This window comes from Colius striatus, chromosome 8 (assembly GCF_028858725.1).
Source record: "Colius striatus isolate bColStr4 chromosome 8, bColStr4.1.hap1, whole genome shotgun sequence".
NCBI lineage: Eukaryota > Metazoa > Chordata > Aves > Coliiformes > Coliidae > Colius > Colius striatus.
The window spans coordinates 36,106,616-36,126,383 of record NC_084766.1 but is presented as its reverse complement, the minus strand read 5'-3'; the positions used below and the strand labels follow the sequence as shown (position 1 = coordinate 36,126,383).

General features: G+C 40.9%; 1 protein-coding gene across 1 annotated transcript in view; it reads left to right on the top strand.

Moving 5' to 3' along the window:
• The window catches only part of ADAM12 (ADAM metallopeptidase domain 12), a 169,634-nt gene extending 150,415 nt beyond the window's left edge, over positions 1–19,219 (top strand). The window contains exons 15-23 of the mRNA XM_062001149.1: positions 2,608–2,716; positions 2,812–3,010; positions 5,751–5,828; positions 8,095–8,203; positions 10,649–10,784; positions 11,438–11,546; positions 12,006–12,188; positions 17,764–17,891; positions 18,996–19,219. Of these exons, the coding sequence (XP_061857133.1) occupies positions 2,608–2,716; positions 2,812–3,010; positions 5,751–5,828; positions 8,095–8,203; positions 10,649–10,784; positions 11,438–11,546; positions 12,006–12,188; positions 17,764–17,891; positions 18,996–19,056 (1,112 nt within the window). The 3' untranslated portion in view covers positions 19,057–19,219. The remainder of the gene's footprint in view (positions 1–2,607; positions 2,717–2,811; positions 3,011–5,750; positions 5,829–8,094; positions 8,204–10,648; positions 10,785–11,437; positions 11,547–12,005; positions 12,189–17,763; positions 17,892–18,995) is intronic.
• The last annotated feature ends 549 nt before the right edge of the window (positions 19,220–19,768 follow it).

The window sequence follows — 19,768 nt, the reverse complement described above, 5'->3', positions numbered from 1 at the left end:
GTGTTGTCCCTGCAGGCTGCTTTCCATCATGTGTAGCACACTTCTACATTCAGAAACAAACCCCCAACCAACCAAAGTTTCACCAGGTGAAAGAGAAAGATAAGTACATTACTCTCTCAATATTTCAGTAAGCTTTTCTTTTTTAACACTATGCTCTTATTAAGTCTTTGTTACGTGACTTAACAGTCAAAGCACAGGATGTGAGCACTCATTCTGCTTCTTGTCAGCTTTTGGGAGCCACAGACCACTCTGAGGAAGGTGTGTCTGTGCTCTGGGCTGCTGCTGTCTCCACATCTCTGAGGAAGCCTCTAGTCATTGCAATGATATGACTTTGGCTGAGGTAGTTGGGGCACTCCTGGCCACAAAAATCAAGACTCATAGCAATTGCAAAGGATTGTGATAGATGAGGGTGGGGACTTTATTCCTCTGGAAAGGTTGGTCTTTGTGGGAGAAATGCAGTTTTACTCAGTCTCTTGCTTACAGCATGCTTTTTTCCTTCCCTTCTAAAGCTGCTGTAGTAAATGCACATGTTAATGTTTGTATCTGGCTGCATAGGTAATGTGCCTGCTCTGGAAAGCTGAGGAGGAATCTGCACACTCATCATGGAAACCTTACTTTTGCTTTTTGCACAGTGCCTCATCTGGATGCTTTTGTTGGTTTTTTGATTATTGCTTGTGGTGTAATGAAAAGAATTGCAGGACTCCTGTGTGAGTCCCTTTTAACAGTTCCAGATTTGAGAAATATTCTGAACTCAGCAAGCTTGATCGTAATCTGCCAAAGAATTTCAAGCTCTTGTCCTGCTCTCCAGGGAACCAGCAGCTCATACTCTGCTCCTTCTGTGCCTTTCTTTCCGAGTTTTCCAGTTTCAGTATGCAGAAGTGTTAGAAGGAGTAGAGGGTGCCATCTTAAGCCTCTCAGAGTTTTAGTGGTTTGTCCTTAATAGCATTGGATTGTTGTTCAGCAGTACGTAGAATTAGTCAAGCTTCCGAGTGTGAAATGCAGATAATTAATTGAGGCTTTAATCTCTGAGTTATTAGTGAAAAGATCCACACTAACTACAAGTTTTACAATCGTATTTGTATTTCCTTCTCTAGGAATTTAACCCTCTTTAAAAACAAAACCACAAAAAACAGACCTCTTTTTCTTCTTTGAAGGTTCAGGATGGTTTAAACAAATGATGCCTTTTAGCCACAGTTAGAGACACACACGCTTGGAAATGTCTCACAATATCTGGTAAAAAATGTAACATTGACTCAGATATTCTGTCTCTCTTAAGGGAACCCTGTAGAAATGGTGTATGCTCAGCCTTTAGGATGCCACTTCATTTGCTGCCAGTTCCTTTTGGTTTAGTTTGGCTGGTGTAACAAAAGTACCCAAAATGTATCTAGCAGATATCTGTGAAGAGTTTTAGACAGCGTCTCTTTACCACCTTGTCTCCTCCTAGCAAGTCTGTGTGTTGGAGTAGTTGATTGTGCTATTAGTTATCTTCATGGTAAGAAAATGTGGGGTAGTAAAGGGCTCTGGCAGGGGCCCTCTAAATCTTGCAAGAAGCAATTATTGCCTGGAAATAGAATGCACACTTGGCAACAGAACAAATGAATTGAATTCTAACGTATGGACTAATTCAATGTTGCAACAGCCAAACCAGGGACCTAGATTTTCCACCTCTCAGACGTTTGTGATGAACACAGGTGTCTTCCAGTGGAAGATGTTCAATAGTTGGTTATAGTTTGGGGGAGAATGGACAGGAGATTGTCTGTGTAAAACATTAGAATAGATGTTCTAATAGTGCCTTTTAACCTCTAAAACATAGGGATGAGTAATCTGTCTGCATAAACATTTCCAATGCTACTCCCACAGGGAAGTTCCTTTGCCATTAGGATATGTCTCCATCATAAAAGACTACACTAGATAAGAACCAGATGCTGCCTGTCTTCCCAGATCCCTACTCCTATCACCACAGCAGTAATAACCTTTCTTTCAAGTCAGTGTTTCTAATCAGGAGTAGGTTTACTGAGGATTAAGGTGAGGAGGGGTTCCCTTCCTCTCCCTGGTACATTAGCTTGACCTAACAGCAGTGTCTTCTCTTTGCCATGGCACACGGTTGTGTTTTTACAGACACACAGCACTCTTGTTTGCCATTGGAGTTTTTTTCCTGGTTTCTTGTTGATCTGAAAGGCTTAAAAAAAGCCTTTCTTGGAAAGTATTATCTTTGGCTTCAGCTCTTGGGGGTCTCACTAGAATCACACGGACTCCTGTAAAAAGAAGGGATTTAACTTACCAGCTGACCTTTGCCTTTCTTCACCGAACTAGATTTGGCATTTGCTCAAAGTTTTTGTGTAAGAAGGGATATCATCAAGAGAAATTCTGAAAGGGAATGAATTCTGCAGTATCTGTTGCTCAGCATTGCTGAGAGAGACAAATAACAGTGGAAAACCCCCACGTTCAGGCTCTTCCATTAGTATGCTGATCCAGCACAACTGTTTTATTGTGCTTCATCAGTATGCAAAATGCATCCCACTTTCCCCTAAAGCATCAGTGGAGCTCAAAGAAAATTATTAAAAACACCTTGTATGAGATGAAAGTTCTGATTAGGTTTTGTTTCAGGTGCGAAACCTGCTCCTGGGATCTGCTTTGAGAGAGTCAATTCCGCAGGTGATCCTTACGGCAACTGTGGCAAAGACTCCAAGAGCTCCTTTGCCAAATGTGAACCCAGGTAAGGTCTCCCTACAAGAAGAGATGCAAGGGTGGTGAGAGAGGGCTTGCAACATTTAGGATTATTTAACTAATCTTTGGCTTTGTTTCCTTCAGAGATGCTAAATGTGGAAAAATCCAGTGTCAAGGAGGAGCCAATCGACCTGTAATTGGTACCAATGCTGTTTCCATAGAAACTAATATCCCCCTTCAGGAAGGTGGCAAGATTCTGTGTCGTGGTACCCATGTGTATTTGGGTGATGATATGCCTGATCCTGGTCTCGTGCTGTCAGGAACCAAGTGTGGAGATGGCAAAGTAAGGTTCTGAAACATTCCCAAGCAGGGAGAACATCCCTTTCCTCCTGCTGTTAAGTCTTTTGTGCTAGACTGGTTCTTTATTTCCTTTGGGATTTAATTTTTCCTCCACAAAACAAGTGTTTGTCATGCTCACTCTGAGTCACAGTGTTCCTCCCTTCTATTTTGGCCCCTGTTCTGGAATACAGATTTGCAGGTGCAATGCAAGTTGCTTAAGTTTGTAACTGATGTTTTTTCAGGACAGCCCCAAGTCTCTGTTCACGTAGGCTGGGGTTTTTCTGCAAAATAACTACAGTAAAGTGCATCACAAGCTTGTTAATGAACTTCTGAGGGGTTTCATGTGTTCACTTTCCCAGTGTCTATGGCATTGCAAAATTATCATTAGCTTTAGGTTTCAAAATGTGTGAGATGTGCTCACCGTGGCTCCCCTCCTTTGTCCTTGCAGGAGAAGCACCATTAGAAAAACACAAACCCATCGATGGCCAGCCACCAAAACTGATGCTTGCAATCACGTTTTGCAAACCTTGTGAATCATCCAGTGTTGATGACTGTAGTCCAAGTTTCACATAGCTGTCTCATTCTTGGGTTTCTCTTTTGTGAGAAAAGGAGCAGAGGGAGATGGGAGACAGCCACGAGTTTACAGGGCAGGGGGAGTGGAAAGGAGCCCAAGAACTGTTGAAATGAAGAAAGTTTCCATACCCTCAGTGGATTACTTGCAAAAAAAGGGGGAAAAAAATGCTTTGATAACTGGTGGTAAATTTAAGCAAGCCTCTGAGTTTATGGATGGTTTTGAATTATATTGGATTATCACACTGCGTTGGGAACAAGTTTAAAGTACGTCCCTAGTGAAACTGCAGCTCTGTTACAGCAAAACAACCCCCTTACAACATTTCTAAGCCAATCTGTTACAAAATGTCTTTTCAAAGAAGATTCAATGCTGGGAAAGCACCCCTTTATGTTTTACTAATGAGTATTTAATCTTTCTAATCTATCTAATCATACACATACACACTATAGAATACACAGGCTAATACTTCTGAAATTGTATGTTTTACTTGGAGGACATTAGTGCATTTGTATTATGGATTAAGAATATGAATTTAAATATTCTTGAGTTTTCTAAGCTGAAGATACACAATTTGAAATGCAGCCATTTTAATGTGATCAAAATTCTGTGTGCCACTGCACTATGAATATTTGAATTGTGAATACTGCTGCAATCAGACCATATTCTCTACATGCATGCATGTTGATGCCAATTCACTCTAATTTCCTTCCCATTTTTCCTTCTCCCCAGGGGATAAGTGCCCTGATTAAGCATCCCTGTCTTCTCCTTCAACACTATTCCCTGCTTAATGCTAATTATTGTGACTGACTTTTAGTGCTACTGAACTCAACTGCAGTTAAACATGAACAAAATTGTGCTGTGAGGTTTTTTTATGTCTTTTTTTTTTTAATGATTATTTTGGTCAACATAGCACAGTAACAGTTACTCCACTTCTTACTAGTTCTCTGTTTTCAGCTCTGAGGAGGATAACTTCTTATTACTGACATCTTCAACAGTCATTTGATTGTTTTTATTGACTGTTACTAACCTTGCATTACCTCAGTTTCAGCTAAATTGGGAATGTTTACTCATAATGACTGGAGAAAGATAAAAAAAGGAATTTTATCACTTTGCACACGTTGTTTCTTATTGACATTTACAAATATCTAAAGGGTGGGTGTCAGGAGGTTGGGACGTCCCTTTTTTTCTGTAGTAGCTAGCAACAGGACAAGGGGTGATGGGATGAAGCTGGAGCACAAAAAGTTCCACTTACATATAAGAAAAAGCTATTTCACTGTTTCAGTGAGGGAGCCCTGGCACAGGCTGCCCAGAGGGGGTGTGGAGGCTCCTTCCTTGGAGGTCTTCAAGACCTGCCTGGACACATTCCTATGCGACCTGATCTAGGTGACCCTGCTTCTGCAGGGGGGTTGGACTGGATGATCTCTAAAGGTCCCTTCCAACCCCTACCAGTCTATGATTCTATGATTACACTTTAAGTATGGTTGGTTTCTGACACACACACATAAAAATATGTTTAGCTTTGGAAAACAATTAGAAAGATTTGTTTTTTGCTGAAGAACAGTATATATCAAAGACAACAGTTGAATATTCCTGCTGTCTTGGGTCCAGGTCCTGTACTAGTATCAAAAAGTATTGCCCTCATGATATAAACAGAATTCTGCTGTTTTACACCATGAGGCTACTTGAACTTTTCCTTGAGGACTCACCTGCTGCTCTGGAGACATGAGTGCAGCCAGATCAGGTACACAGCAGAATCTTGCTCAGTGCATTCCCAGTCCTGTAAAAATCCAAATTACTGGGTTTTAAATTGGCTTTCAAAAAAAAAAAAATCCCAAACCCCAGCAGCTCGCCACTAGTTCCACTTCAGTGAAAGTGTGAGTGTTTATTTACACAAGCTCAGCATATCAACCAGCTGTGAGCTATGTCTGAAATTCAGTCTTGGCCGGGATGCTGATTGAGAGCACGATTCAACTTCCACAAAGGCTTAAGAAGAAGAAGATGTCTGATTGTGATGTCCTTCCCTTTTGGTCAGCTTAACGTGGTCAATGCATTGTGTTTGTTGGGAAATCATCAGAGCCATTGATGGATGAGGAGACATGCAGAGAGGGACATGAAGCCATGTGAGCACCAGCAGTTCCATCCCTATTAAAACTTCTTTTCTCTTATCCTGCAGATTTGCCTGAATCGCCGGTGCCAGAACACAAGTGTTTTTGGTGTCCACAAATGTGCCACAAAGTGCCATGGACGTGGAGTAAGCATTATAGGAACACTTTTTTTCTTCACAGTCAACAAACACTGGACAAGAAATCACTTTATGTGATGGCTTTGGGATCTCTGATTGTTTGACATATATCAAAGTCACTGCAATACTTTTTGGTTCTGCTTTTCCATGTTCAGTGTCCCTTAATATGAACTGCAAGAAATTAAATTGCTTTCAGTTAACAAAGAAATATTTATCATGTAGTAATTATCTTGTTCTTAATTAACAGCTTGTGATAAAAAGGACTTGTGGCATCTTCAAAGCAGTCTGGAGTCTAACCTTCCTTCACGAAGGGTTCCCATTAACATATCAAAAAACACAGTTTCTGTGTGGATACAGAGAAGTTTAAAAAAGCATTTGAACTGAGAGTCAGATGGAAAAGCATTTCCAAAACATCAAAATAAAGTAAAACCATATTGAGGAGTTTTATGGTATGAAAGTGGTGCAGGATGAAAAATACAATGATATCAGTTAATAATATCAGTGGTTTGAAACCCAGTTTATGTTATGTAAATGTTAATTATGTCATGCAACGCCTCATTAACCTTGATTTGCTTGCTGATCTGTTTGTTTTGGTGAGAAGCTGTGGCAACCACTTTGGAAGAGCCATAGAAAATCCCCTGTCCTCTCCTGAGAAGGGGTTTTAATTTGCTTTAACTTTGTTTTATCATCCTGTGTTTGAGAAACTGTGTGGTGTTGGTTCTGCATGTCCTGGTTGTGCTGAAACGAGCATCAGCTTAGCTTGGCACCTTTGTGTCTGTACAATGGAGAACCTCTGATGACTCCTCAGTAGCAAAAGCTGACTTCATGGAATTATGGATGGGATGTCCTGCAGTGCTCTAGTGTAAAAAATAATGCTTAATGAAGGATATTTTTTATTACCTTGCTATCTTTGAAAAGTAAACCCTCCCTTCCTCCTTTTACATGACCATAGTCAGCCTAAGCTATGTGAGCAATATTAATACCCTGCAGACACAGACAGCACAGTCTTTATGAAAGCCTGCCAGCTGACCTTGGCAGAAAAACACTTATTTGCAAACTCCTGTGAACTAACTAATGTGTTATTGAGAAACCCATTTATGGCTCTATTGTGTGGTTTCTCCACGGTGGTGGTAGATCAGTGATGATCAGTGCTAGCACAGAGTTAAGGACCATATTGACAGCTAGCCCTAAGCCCAAAAACTATTTAAAAATCAATTTGAGCATCTACATGTGACTGTGCAACAACATTTTTGGCCTGTTCAGTTCGTGTATTCTGTCAATACAGTATCTTAGCCTCTGTATTAGTCCCATAGACACTGCTTGGGTGGTAGCAAAAGGAAATGAAAAGCAGGCCTTCTTTTGATGGGTGTTTGGGACTGTGGGACCTCCTGAGGAAAAAGCCATGAATTTATTGGCTCCTTCTGTTCTGTGCAGTAGGAGCAGTCTGATGTTAATCATGGACTCACAGAATCACAGAATGGTTTGGATTGGAAGGAACCTTAAAGATGACTTCGTTGCAACCCCCTGCCATGAGCAGGGACACCTTCCACTAGACCAGATTGCTCACAGACCCATCCAACTTGCCCTTCAACACTTCCAGAGATGGGCAGCCACAGCCTCTTTGGGCAGAGCATTTGATAAATCAGATCTTGCAAGTTGATCCTTAACTCAGATTAAAACCATCAGAGCACTGAGGATTGTATCTCTCCTCTAGAGAGTGCAGGTGTGATATCAAAGGGAGCGTTTCTTCAGTCCTGATTCCAGTTCACACGTTCTTCCAGAAACTGGTTCATCTTAGAGCTGGGGGATTTGAGCAGTGGAAAAATCTATGTGCAGCCTAGTCCAAGCCCTGATGGATAGCAGTCTTCAAGTGGGCTGACAAAGCTTTACAGCCTTAACAGTGTAGAGAGACTCTTCTTGTTCCTGTGAAGGCAGAAGGAGCAGAAATTAGAAGGCAGATAATGTTCATGCTGGAGGCAGAGGATGAGACTTAACGTAGGTTATTGAAGTTGTCAGCTGGTGCAACTCAAACAATTACCTGCCAAATGCAAAGTGTTTTTTTAGGATCCCTGTTAGTGCATGGTGTCCTGCACTCAGAGTCCTTCCATGCCACTTTAGCTGTGCCAACAGGCAGATATCAGTACATCTCTCTCCTTCTCTAAGTTTTATTCATTTCAGATGTGTCACTCTCTGATTAGGAGGCTTTATCAGCCAGTGCTGCTCTCAGGGTATAGGCTAATCCTACCCATGTTAAGCCATTTGTTTTGCTTTGCAGGTCTGCAACAATAAAAAGAACTGTCACTGCGAGGCTGACTGGAGCCCCCCGTTCTGTGACAAGCCGGGCTTCGGTGGCAGCGTGGACAGTGGACCAATTAGGCAAGCAGGTTAGTGGTAATTCAGGCTTTACTTGTTGCTTCTGTGATAAAGAGTGGAAACAGAAAGTGCTGTAAGCAATGAGCTTGTAATGTTGGTAAATAAGTAAATCAAATGGCTTAACCCAAACGAATTGGCACCAACTTGAGAACGCAGCGAAACAAAACTGAGGCAGGTTGAGCACATCAGTTTTCTTGCATGGGCCCAGTGGTCCTGGCAGATTCGTTTCTTTGTCTTTCCTCTTTTTTAACAAACATGGTGAAGTAAGCTGACTGCAGTAAGTAGGAAATGGTATTGATTTAAGCTGAGCATGAGAAGCTAACTCGCACACTTGTGCTAATCCTGTTGCCATGGTAGATGAACGTTGCAGTACTCTTGGATTCACCTTGAGATATGCCAAGCTCCAGTGTTCTCCACTGAGTGCATCAGCACAGAAATACTTTCTTGTACACACAACCTTCTCCTGGAGTTATGTGCCAAATGAAGAGTGGATATTGCAATCATTATAAATGTGAAATGACTGTCTAATCAAAAATAGGAAACTGATTTTATATTGCTCTTCTCAGGAGGATCTTTTGTATTGGGGAAAACAGCAGATTTCTGACTGTATCAGATTAAAACTGTGTTTTACAGATAGCTTCCACATATTTACTAGAAGTTGCCCTCACATATTATAGGAGGAGATGTACATTTTCTATAACTTGGGTCCCAATTTCCTCTGGTTCAGGCTGCAGAATATTGGCCATAGTATCTTCCTTCACCTTTGGCCAACCTCAGGAAATCGTTATTTCTAGATGTTGTGAACTTTATAGGATTTGGTAGTCATCACATGCCACTTTTTCCCCAGAGTGCTGTAACTTTAGTGAGTCCCATAGAGATGTCTCTGGTTTATGTCTGAGTATGTGACAGAACCAGTAGTCTACTCACATATACAAACTAAGACTTCCTGGAAAACAATCTTCATGTTTTCAGGTGAATAATACCATTCAAAACCAAACTGGCTCCTCTTCTCTGCACACCAAATCCTGCAGTGAATTGTAACACTGAATTTATGACATCATGGTCGTTTCCATGACAAAGCTTCACATCACTCCCTGTTGAATGATCTTTTTTTGTTAGATACCTGCCAGTTGGTAAGATGGCAAAGAAACCCTACTCAGGCATGGAACAAGTGTGATTACTTGTGTTTTAATTCTTTTAAGATTTGCTTTAAAGCATTATACAGTCCTTTTTTAGCTCACCTGAAAGCTGGGGACCTACAAAATATGTTCTAATAAAGTGTTACATAGACAACACTAACTGGAGAAGACAACTACAGGGCATCTTTGATAATTCTTGCATTTGGTGTTTTGGAAGCCAGGCTTCAGTTGAACAGAAAATTGTTTTAGCAATAGTTTAATAGAGATTAATATATTGTGATAGTTTCACCATTTTTCCCCTAAAGACAGTGCTACATTCAATAACACAGGGAATAAACAAATAAGAACATTGCTAGAAGACCTAATTTTCTACAGCTGACACTTGGATATAAATATGAACACTTCATGGGGTGCTTTGGATCATGATCTGAGCAGTTTGCCCATCTCTAAATCAAATTACAGAAGGATTAGCTCAATAAAACACTTTCATCTTAGTCAAACAAGGCACGTGGGCTCATTAGTGTGCAGCAACTGATTTGACTCAGAGTAAACCTGTGTGTCTGACACCACGATTTTCTTACAAAGAAGCCTTAAATATTTAATTGTTGGGTAGAGAAGTTAATTAATTTAAATTGCATAATCTTAGTTTATTAATGTTATTAATCTTTTAGAGATGGTGAGGGATTCTCCAGTGCTGCAAGGTGAAAAGCATTGCACTCGGTGCCTCATCGAGCGCCGCAGGTAGTTTGTTCAGGCGATGCTGCTGAGTGTGTTCACCAGCATCCCTGTGAGCTCAGGGCAGCAGATGAGAGCCAGCTGGCTGGAAATCATTCAGGATGAGGCTGAGACAGTGATGAGAGGTTAGCAAAGAGTAAAGATGTTTCTCCTACTGCGGGTGTGTGCATTTTTTTTTAGGTCAACAGTCCTAAAGAATCACAACATCCTATCCCCCAGGCAATGATCATATCACACACCCATAATGATCAGAGCTGCTGCTTGCATCTTCCCAAACAAATCATAAAATCACTTAGGTTGGAAAAGACCTTTAAGATCATCAAGTCCAACCATTCCCCCAGCACTGCCACAGCCACCACTAAATCCACGTCCCTCAGCCCCACAGCTGCACGGCTTTGGCATCCCTCCAGGGATGGGGGCTGCACCACCTCTGTGGGCAGCCTGGCACAGCCCTTTTGGAGAGGGAATTTTTCTTAATCTCTAATCTAAACTGCCCCCAGTGTGGCTTGAGGCCGTTTCCTCTTGCTTGAGGGTAGTAAAGATGGCTCTTCACAGAAGTTAACTCAATATGTTTTGTTGCAGATAATAAGAGCTTAACCATAGGAGTGCTGATAACCATCCTGTGCCTTATCTTTGCTGGATCAATCATGTACCTGAAAAGGAAGACTTTTATGAGATGGTTGTTTACAAGTAAAAAGACTACAATAGAGAAACTAAGGTATGATCATTTCCCTTTAATTATACTCTAACAGACATTAGGAGAAAGGGGTGATTAAACATAGCAGCTCTCACCTTAGACAGAATAGTTCATCACAGAATAGTGTGAATACCTGAGAAAGAGCCAGCCTTAACAAAAGTATTCACCAAACATTAACCAGCAATGGTTTTCCTGCTTTACTTTGACTGTATTGATTGTGAGTAAATGATATAGATTTGGGATTGACTGTATAGATCTCTTTTCTGTTGTGATAAAAAAATTAAGTGGAGGTAGGATTGTCCTTCTTTTCATTTGCTTCAAACAGTTTCATTACACCATGTGGCCTTTTATCTAAACTCAGTCAAGTGAGCTGAAACTTTCAGATTTGAGGTCATTACTGTTTAAATGCTAGGTTCATTAGAATACTCTCTAGGGTGTTACAAAGCCTCCTTTCCACAGACTGCAGAAGCTAATTTAACAGACTACTGCTTTCCAAAAAATCAATATTTATTTTCATTCTTGCAGGAGCACCAGACAATTTTCACTTTCCTTGTTTACTATAAAAATCAGAAAGTCCTTGCAATATCTCACTCTGAGATGAGGCTACTGTTAAAAAAAACCCAAACCTTGTAAAGCAGAATGTTGCCTTCGATAAATGTACGTTTGGATTGCAGGTCTGTGAGTCCAGCAAGAGCTTCCAGTTCGTCTGAGCCTAACCATGTCCATACCACATCTCTCAGTAAAAACCTCATTGTGAAGCCACAAAGTGCAAACACACAAAAAGTGAGTGCTTATGTAGTTTATAAACAAGGGGTGAGGGGGGGGAGGCACATCCCTCACTATATGTTTTGTATCTCCTTTAAGAGATTTATTATAGTACAACTACTGCAATGATCTTAATATCACATGGAAACAACGACATGTAAGATGTCAAAAGATGTAGAGTACAAAACATGTTTATAGCTTCCATGTTTTAGGCAGGGGGAGATGTCAAGTGCAGAAAAGAAAAAGTCTCCAGCACAGAGCCAAGTTTACACCAAAACACTTCATCCGGATGGTGAAGGATTAGTACTTGAGGAGGACTCTGGAAGCTATTAATTGCATATCTGGTTGCAGAGGTGTTGAAGGTAGATGAAAGCAGGGTAGAAGAGAGACAGCAAGTGAATAACCCAGGCTTTTAAAGTAGCAATGCTTATGCCAGCTCTTGAAGTCTGTAACTATTGGTTGGGGTTGTTTTTATAGAGAAACGGTCCGAGGCGACCGCTGCCGTATCAGATCATCGACATCAGTAACCCTGTGAAGACACAGGATTTGCCACACTTGAAAACACCCCAACGAGTCCTGCCACCCCTTCCCCAGCTGCCAAGTCACCACGCCGTGCCTGAGAGGCCACTGCCAGCTAACCCTGCGCTGAGGTTCACCCAGGTAACCATTGGTTTTCTTTAAGCTTCCATTTCATATTTAGCTGTGTGAGTGTCTGCACGTGGTGAAGAGGAATCGAGTGTTTTCTCATCTTTCACCACGGCCTTTTTCCACAGCACTTCCTTTATACTTTGCCCAAGTTCAGAAATGCAGTGCAGACATATTGTTTTATGCCAATTGAGGCTGGGATTCCAAAACTTAGGATGCTGAACTCTTCTCTTCACCACTCAAAAGACACAACAGGATAAACAAGCTCCATATTGCAGGCAAACAACACAAGCAGGAGGTGAATTGTTTGGCTTTGTTTTTCCCAGAGGACAGATGTGAAAAGCAGACTTGCAATTCTCCACACTGTGTCATGTGGATGTACCTTCCATTAAATAGAGCTGGTAACCCTGGGTTTTTTTCTAAGATGCATCTCAAGGCAATATTCAGGGCAGATGAAGTTGTCTGTGCACTTTATATGAACTCGTCCCTTTTCTTGTCACTGGCTTCTCTCTTTCAGTTGCCTTTGTAGAGTGACAATGTCTAAGCAAAGGAATCAGGCACCCAGCTAGATCTGTTCTGTAGACGTTCTGCCAGTCTGGATACAGTACAAGATTAAAATTGAGTGGCATTATCACCAAGCTATCTGAAATGATTAGCCCATTGCTTGGGATGCACACACTGCAAATCTATACTCAAATAGGTGTGTCTATCTGACCCTAGGTAGGATGTCCAAGGTCAGAGCACCTTCTTCCTGCAGCAACCTTGTGAGCTACTCCCAGTGCTTCATAGGAGGATATAGCTACGAGAAACAGTTGCTGAAGTACAGTACTGTGCAAAGTGGTTGTAAAAATAACACAGGAGCAGATGAGACAGAGCTGAGCTGCCATGGCAGTGTGCTCATATGTTAACAGCAAAACAAGTGTATCTTTTCATTCTAAGTCTGAACATTGAATAACTCAGCTTATACCAACTTTCCTAAGTGTGGCCAGTTTACAGATTACCTTCAGAGTATTTAAGCTTTTTATTCTTCCATTTTTCCTGTTGTTAGTCATTCATTTTCTTTTTCAGGGAAATAGGAAACACTGATTCTTTCTGAAATCAGTTTTATAGGAAATCTGAAGTAGTGGTGGTTTGTGTTGCTTTTGTCTTCACCCCCAGTGGTTGTTTATTCCTTGCATTCCTTAAACATTCTGCAGATCTCACGATAGTCAAAGTTAAAATCATAAGTGCAAGTACTTTTCTGTTTCTTAAACAAATGGCTCCATTAAAAAAAGGGTCATTTCTCCTGTCTCTTATCTAGCAACTTACAGGCTTACACTGTCTCCCACTAGCAGAATGCAGATAGAAAAAAGGCTTTCCAAGAAAAAGTGTCCATTTCTCATTCTGACTGTGCATCTGTATCTGTCCCAGCCTGTCATCACTCATCAAAGCAGCCCAGTGCACCACTTGCTGTTCCTAAGTGCCCTCCCCTTCAAATCCCACATAAAGTGCAAAGTACAATAGCAGGTCTCTTGTACTATCATTATCAAAGATTGACAGATCTGAGACTGCCAAAAAGCGTTTCAGTGTAGCAGCTCACATCAATGGCGACGGTTGCTCCACCAAGCCAAACATCACTGGTTCCAATTTGCAGTTGCTGAGTGAAGCGGGGACAGGACAAACGGGATCAACTCAGGGCATCCTAGTGAATAAGCAAGGGTGGCTTCTTTCAAAGTCATGGCCGTAACCTCGATTTAAGATGGCCAGAAATAGCTACTTTTTATATCCTAGAGACACAGAAAACACTGTCTGGGAAGAAAATCTTTCCCTCTGAAGTTTACAGTTTTACTCTTTCAAAACCTGGAAGAGGTAAATTAACTTGAGAATAGTTTGGGTTCAGTTTATATACATATTACTTGGTGTATTGCTTCAGCACTCTCTTGGAAGTGCATCTTGGAAGGTCATCAGGGACAAGCCCTTTGAGAACTCATTGCTACATTCATCATTCCATCCAGCTGCTCAGTACTGCTGTACAGTGCTATAGAAGAGTATCTGAGACCATTCACCATTTCCATGGCTGTGCAGCTGCACCTTTCTGCTTCTAAGAGGCACATTTAAGCATGAGCTACTTTCCTGCTGCCTCTGGGCTTTGAGCAGTGAATAACTAAGGCACAACATACTAAGCAGATTTTAAAACAACTCTTTTCCCCTCTAGTGGCTGTTGAGACAGCAATGAATGGATTATGATTTTGCTTAAAGGTTTCCTTTTAGATCTAAGTAAAATAGGAGGAAAAAAACCCAAAACAAACAATAAAACCCCCACCCATTTGGCAAATGAACTGCTGCCAAGTTGCATATTTAGCAATCTTCAGTGATAAACATCTTTTTCTTCTTTCAGACACTCACAAGGCAAATGCACTTTATTCACAGGCCAGATTGACAGTCAATATAAATCAGCACAGCACCAGCAAAACCAAGGAAACAGTGCAGGTTTATACTAACCCTGGATTCAGTCCATGTGTTCTCATCGCTCACTTCCACTTGGTTTTGTTACTGGCAGCATTCAGGTGCTGCCTCTGATATTGTCATCATCGTATTACCAGAATACATCTCATATTTTACAGGTCATCTTTAGCTGATCTCTTTGTAGCTACTCTGGATAAGAATTATGCTTTCCTTCCTAGCAGAGCTGTAAAAAGAGACTATGATGGTAGTGAAAAAGTTACTTTCCCAAATACAGACAGAGACTGAATCATTACATGCTAAGAAGTTGGTCATAGAAAACTGGACCAAGTAAATCCATCCATAAACTCTTTGAACAGCTGAAGCTCTGTAGGGAGGAAAAATGGGCTGGGAGAAAGGAGAGATGAAGCAAGGGAGAAAAAGCCATGGTGGTACTATGAGCTGTGCTATGGACTTGCCAGGACATCAAAGGCTACAGCAAGTTTCCCCACATCTTAACTTAAAAAGCCGTATGAATTTGGATCCTGTGACACATAAAGAGTATAAAAGACCATCCTGTAATCAGTTTGAGGTCCTTCAGGGATTCTGGGAATCATCTCAGCCATTACACATTCTCCATCCCCATTTCTATCTGAATCTTGCCTTTTTTCTTTCTTTCTCACCAGCTTGTCACACTGGACTTTCTGTTCAGCCACTTTGCCGCTTCTTCCTTAAGGATATTAACTCAAGGATGACATTTTTACAAGCTCTGGGGGGAAAAAAAAATAGATCACATATTAGGCTTGTGTATCCATCAGAGTTACATTTATAGTATGGTTGTGGTTTCAACATTACTTTCTTACCTGGATGTTTCTTCTGGAATAAGGCAGCCTAAAGAATTAGGTTGGCTGAGGCATGAAAGATTACCTTGATGCTCACCCCACAGCTGAAGAACTGTTCTGGATCATCACTTACAGATTAGCCATTTCAGACAGCTTCCCCTGCAAAAAGAGAGGAGAAAAAGCAGCTGATCGGCTCCCATCGGTACTTAAGATACTCTGAGCTTCTCAGAAAGCCAGGCTTTCCGTACTATCAGGTGCTGCAGGTGGTCATTAGACATAGGACACAGCTAATGAACACAGACTAATGCACAAGGACAGTTCTCTCTTTGTTCATTCATCCTTACCACATCTTAAGCTCTTCAGCTCTTTGTTTCTCTGGACTGCTGAGTCTGCACCAGCTCCTCTTCCCAGTGATGGTGCAGAAGCATTCTGTGAATTGAAGAGTAAATACAAATCATGCACTAACAATTAGGGACTGAACAAGCAAACATCTGAATACCCCTGTGATCAGGCTAATTCATGTGATGAATCCTGTAAAGGTACTCGAGGGAAAAGGCCACTTCTGCAAAGGCAGGCAAGGGGGAAAAGGCTTTACATGGTCCAGGATGCATTTGTTGTTTGCTGTCTTTATAATGCTGATGGCTTTGTGTTTGTTACACCTTCTTTTAAGCACTGTCACACCTGAGGGGTGATGATGAATGTACTCTCCCACGTAATAAAAATTATGACTTTTAACAAAGCTATTGCAGGAGCAGCCTACATTTATCTTTTCCTGTGGAGATAAGTCAGTCATTTAAAAGTATCGATTCCTGCTGTGGTCTGACTTGTTCCAAACAGGCACCTTTCTCTTCAAAACACACACCTTAAGGTTTCACTGTGTAAGAAATTTAGTGCACAGAGAGACTTTGGTTAAGAAACCCTGACAGCGAGATTTCTTCTCTCAATAGTTTTAAGGTTCTAGCCCCGTATCATGGGAAATAACAGCGTTTGGAAGAACTTCCATTGCTAGTGTTTAATTAAACCCTGTCAACAGGATAGCCCTGTGAGAGCACAGAGTATTTACAATCATGCCTTGCATTTCCCCATCTTCCAGGGCTGATTATTTCAGCAATACTTGCAATTATTTTTACCCTTAAAGACAGAGCTCACCCACAAACTTAGAGCAAGATACGTTGAGCTTTGTGGTGGAAGCTATTTTGGATGCCAGTCATGATTAATTTTTATACTGAATACGAGATTTGGCTCTAACAAGAAGTTAAAATAAGAAGTTTCTTTCATGCTGTTATTTCCAGTTCATTCAGAACTAGCACACGTTGTGCCAAGAGTGAACAAGGGGCATATTATCTACTCTTTCAAACGGTGGTTTGTGGTAAATTTGAAGTGAGTAGATTGGAGGTATATTAAGCTCCTGTATTTTCCTCCTTATCAAAATGCCTATTGCTATTCAGCCTGCATACCTTTCCTGAAAGGGAAACCCTTGCCCTGAAAACTAAGAAGACAAAGGGATGCTCAAAACAAACAATGAAGAGTTGTACTTTATTCATGAGCGATTCTCACCTCTGATTGCATGTTTTGATTACACAGTTCAGGGGATCTTTAAGTAGATTATGCTTGTAAACTCTCCTTGTTCCTTTTTGGTCGACTTCAGTAATGATAGTTATGGCAACTTAGAAAAAGCTTGGCTATGCAGTTCAAATAACAGAAGGATGTGAAGTGAGCTTTTGGATTTATTAGAGAGTTTTTGTGTGCCCTGAGCCAGTCACTTAATCTATCCCAGTTCCTCATAATGAAGACCACAAATAGATGTGTTACCATGTTTGCAGTGTTTCCAGGACCACACAGAAGAGACATTAGCTCATGTCTGACAGCAGATGATTTCTGCTCTTTATTAATGAATCATTTAGTTCCACAGAATGAAAGCACAGCAGCATCTCCAAACAAAATTCCACAGATGCTCCCAATTCAAACTGGACTTGAGCAGTTTGTTTCTGTGGTCAACTGAGTTTGTGTTTTCAAGTCATTTCTAGTATTTCCATCTCTAACTATTCCTCCAATGTTTTGCATTCAATCTATGCTGTTTTCATTTATCACCAATTAGTCATTAACAGCAGATGCACTCAGTATTTCTAGAGTAAAGAATCAAAACCAAAGTCATTAGACTTTAGTATTAAACCTTTGCTTTAACATTCAAGTGGCTGTTCATGAAGTTATGGCTTAATTTAAGAGATCTGCTCACAACTACTCTGAATTTATAATCTCAAGCTGCTGCTATGTTAAGGATGCTGTCTCAGTTCTGACAACTAATGTGACCTTATGCTTTACAACAGGAAAACCACAAGCCCAGCCCTCCTCAGAAGCCTCTCCCAGCAGACCCGCTGACCAAAGCGCGCTGTAGCAGTGCGGGCACAGCAGTGCCGGGACACACAAAGCCTCTGCCACACGTTACTCCCCTAAGGTTAGTTCTGATCTAAATGGCTTGAGTTATATTACTTCATCCAATGACAGGTCTAAAATGTCTAAATCTGCTGTGCTGTGAGTGACTGTTCTCTGCTCTTGCTGAGAGCTACACAACAACCATTTGCTGTTTGCTTATGTAAAAGCATTCGGTCTTGGGCTGATTCTCACTGCAGCACTATTGCACTGACTTCCACAGAAGTATGACAAGAACGATTCCTTGCAAAAGAAAGGACTTAATAAACACCAAGTTCAAGAGAAACAAAGAACTCACAGGAAAAAAAGTTCCTTCTCAGGCCACCTACAGAACTGGGCTGAAGATTGAATGAGGTTAGGATCAACTACCAAGAAAAGCAATTGTCTGTTCACATGTTTCACAAGGGAACATCAATTTATATCTTTTGAAACTCATACCCAAATAGGCAAATTGTCCACTTGAAAAAAACCAACCAGGTGTTGAAAAAAAATAACCTGGAAGTCAAATAACTCTGCCCAGTGTTAGCAGGCATATCAATAATAGTCTCTTAGCCAATACTCTTCAGTTTCCTATGAATGGAAAGCAAGCTCCAAGGAAGAGCAGTATTTTAAGCCATAGGAATTCTACTAGTAAGGCACATAACTGCTCAGAAAAATGAGTTTCCTAATACTTCTAGCAAAAAGACTGCAAATGTGAACTTGCTTAAGCTGCCAGTTGTCCATTCTAGTAAGAGATGCTGAAAGTAATATTATTTGAAGCTGACTGCTCCAACTCTTTGAAGCCCATTGCTGTTCTACACCATCACGTAGCATTTTTGAACAGCTGCAAAGCTGATGAGCACCCAAAGAGAGGAAGATTTTAAATGACAATACCTGAAACACTGAGGTAACTTATCCCATTGGCCAGGCAGCAATTAAAACATCAACTGACAGACAAGTTTGCTGGTACCATTTATGCTTCTTGATGAGACTTGTGTAGGTAGCAGCATCTGATCTCTTCCCACGCTGCATGTCTGAAGTTAACTTGGATAACTCCAAGGGGTTCTGCCATTCACCTCAAGCATGATGCTGGCAGCAAGAACTAACAACAGTTCAAATAACAATTAGCTATTTTCTTTCTTTCCCCCAGGCCTGCTCCTAAGCATCCACCACAGATATCCAGGTCCAGCAAGACTGCTGATGTGAAATGACTAGGAAATCCAAGACCTTTATTTTAAAGAGTGAAGACAGAACTTTGCACTATCTTTAAACTCCAGCTGGAGTTCATTTTTATGACAATACTTAGATTTTTTTAATGTTTAAAACAGCATTATTTTTAAGAATTCTGAGCTACTGCCTCTGGTGCTGTGCTGTGCTATGGTGCTCTGTATACTTGCTCAGGTACTTGTAAATTATTAATTTATGTTGAATATTTATTACAGTGCAGTGCACTGTAGTAGATATTTTTACCATAGCTGAGTTTTCCTAAAAGGGAAACCTTTTTTTTTGTACTATTTCACTGAACTTGAATAATTCTTCTCTATTGGTCCTATGTAGAGTTTTTAGTTTTGATCTGTTCTTTCAGAAGTGCTGATGCTCATGGATGAATCGAGTGTATAAACAACTCAGTCTTGTTTGGAACAAACTTTGGGAGAAACATGTCAGGGCAAAAAACAAAAAGAAGTGTCTTCTGGAACATGGGGCAATGCCTGCTATCTGCACACAGATGTGTGACATTTAACCAAAGGATCACTCAGTGCTGGTGGCTGTACTGTAGCTTCCACTTTCAAGTTACTGTTTGAAATTGTCAAGAAATCTGTGCTGAAAGAGGACATCTCCGCTTTGGACAAGTTCTCTTACTGAAGTAGTACTGTATATCATAAAACTGTATTTTTTTAACCTCACTTTCCTCAAACAACGTTT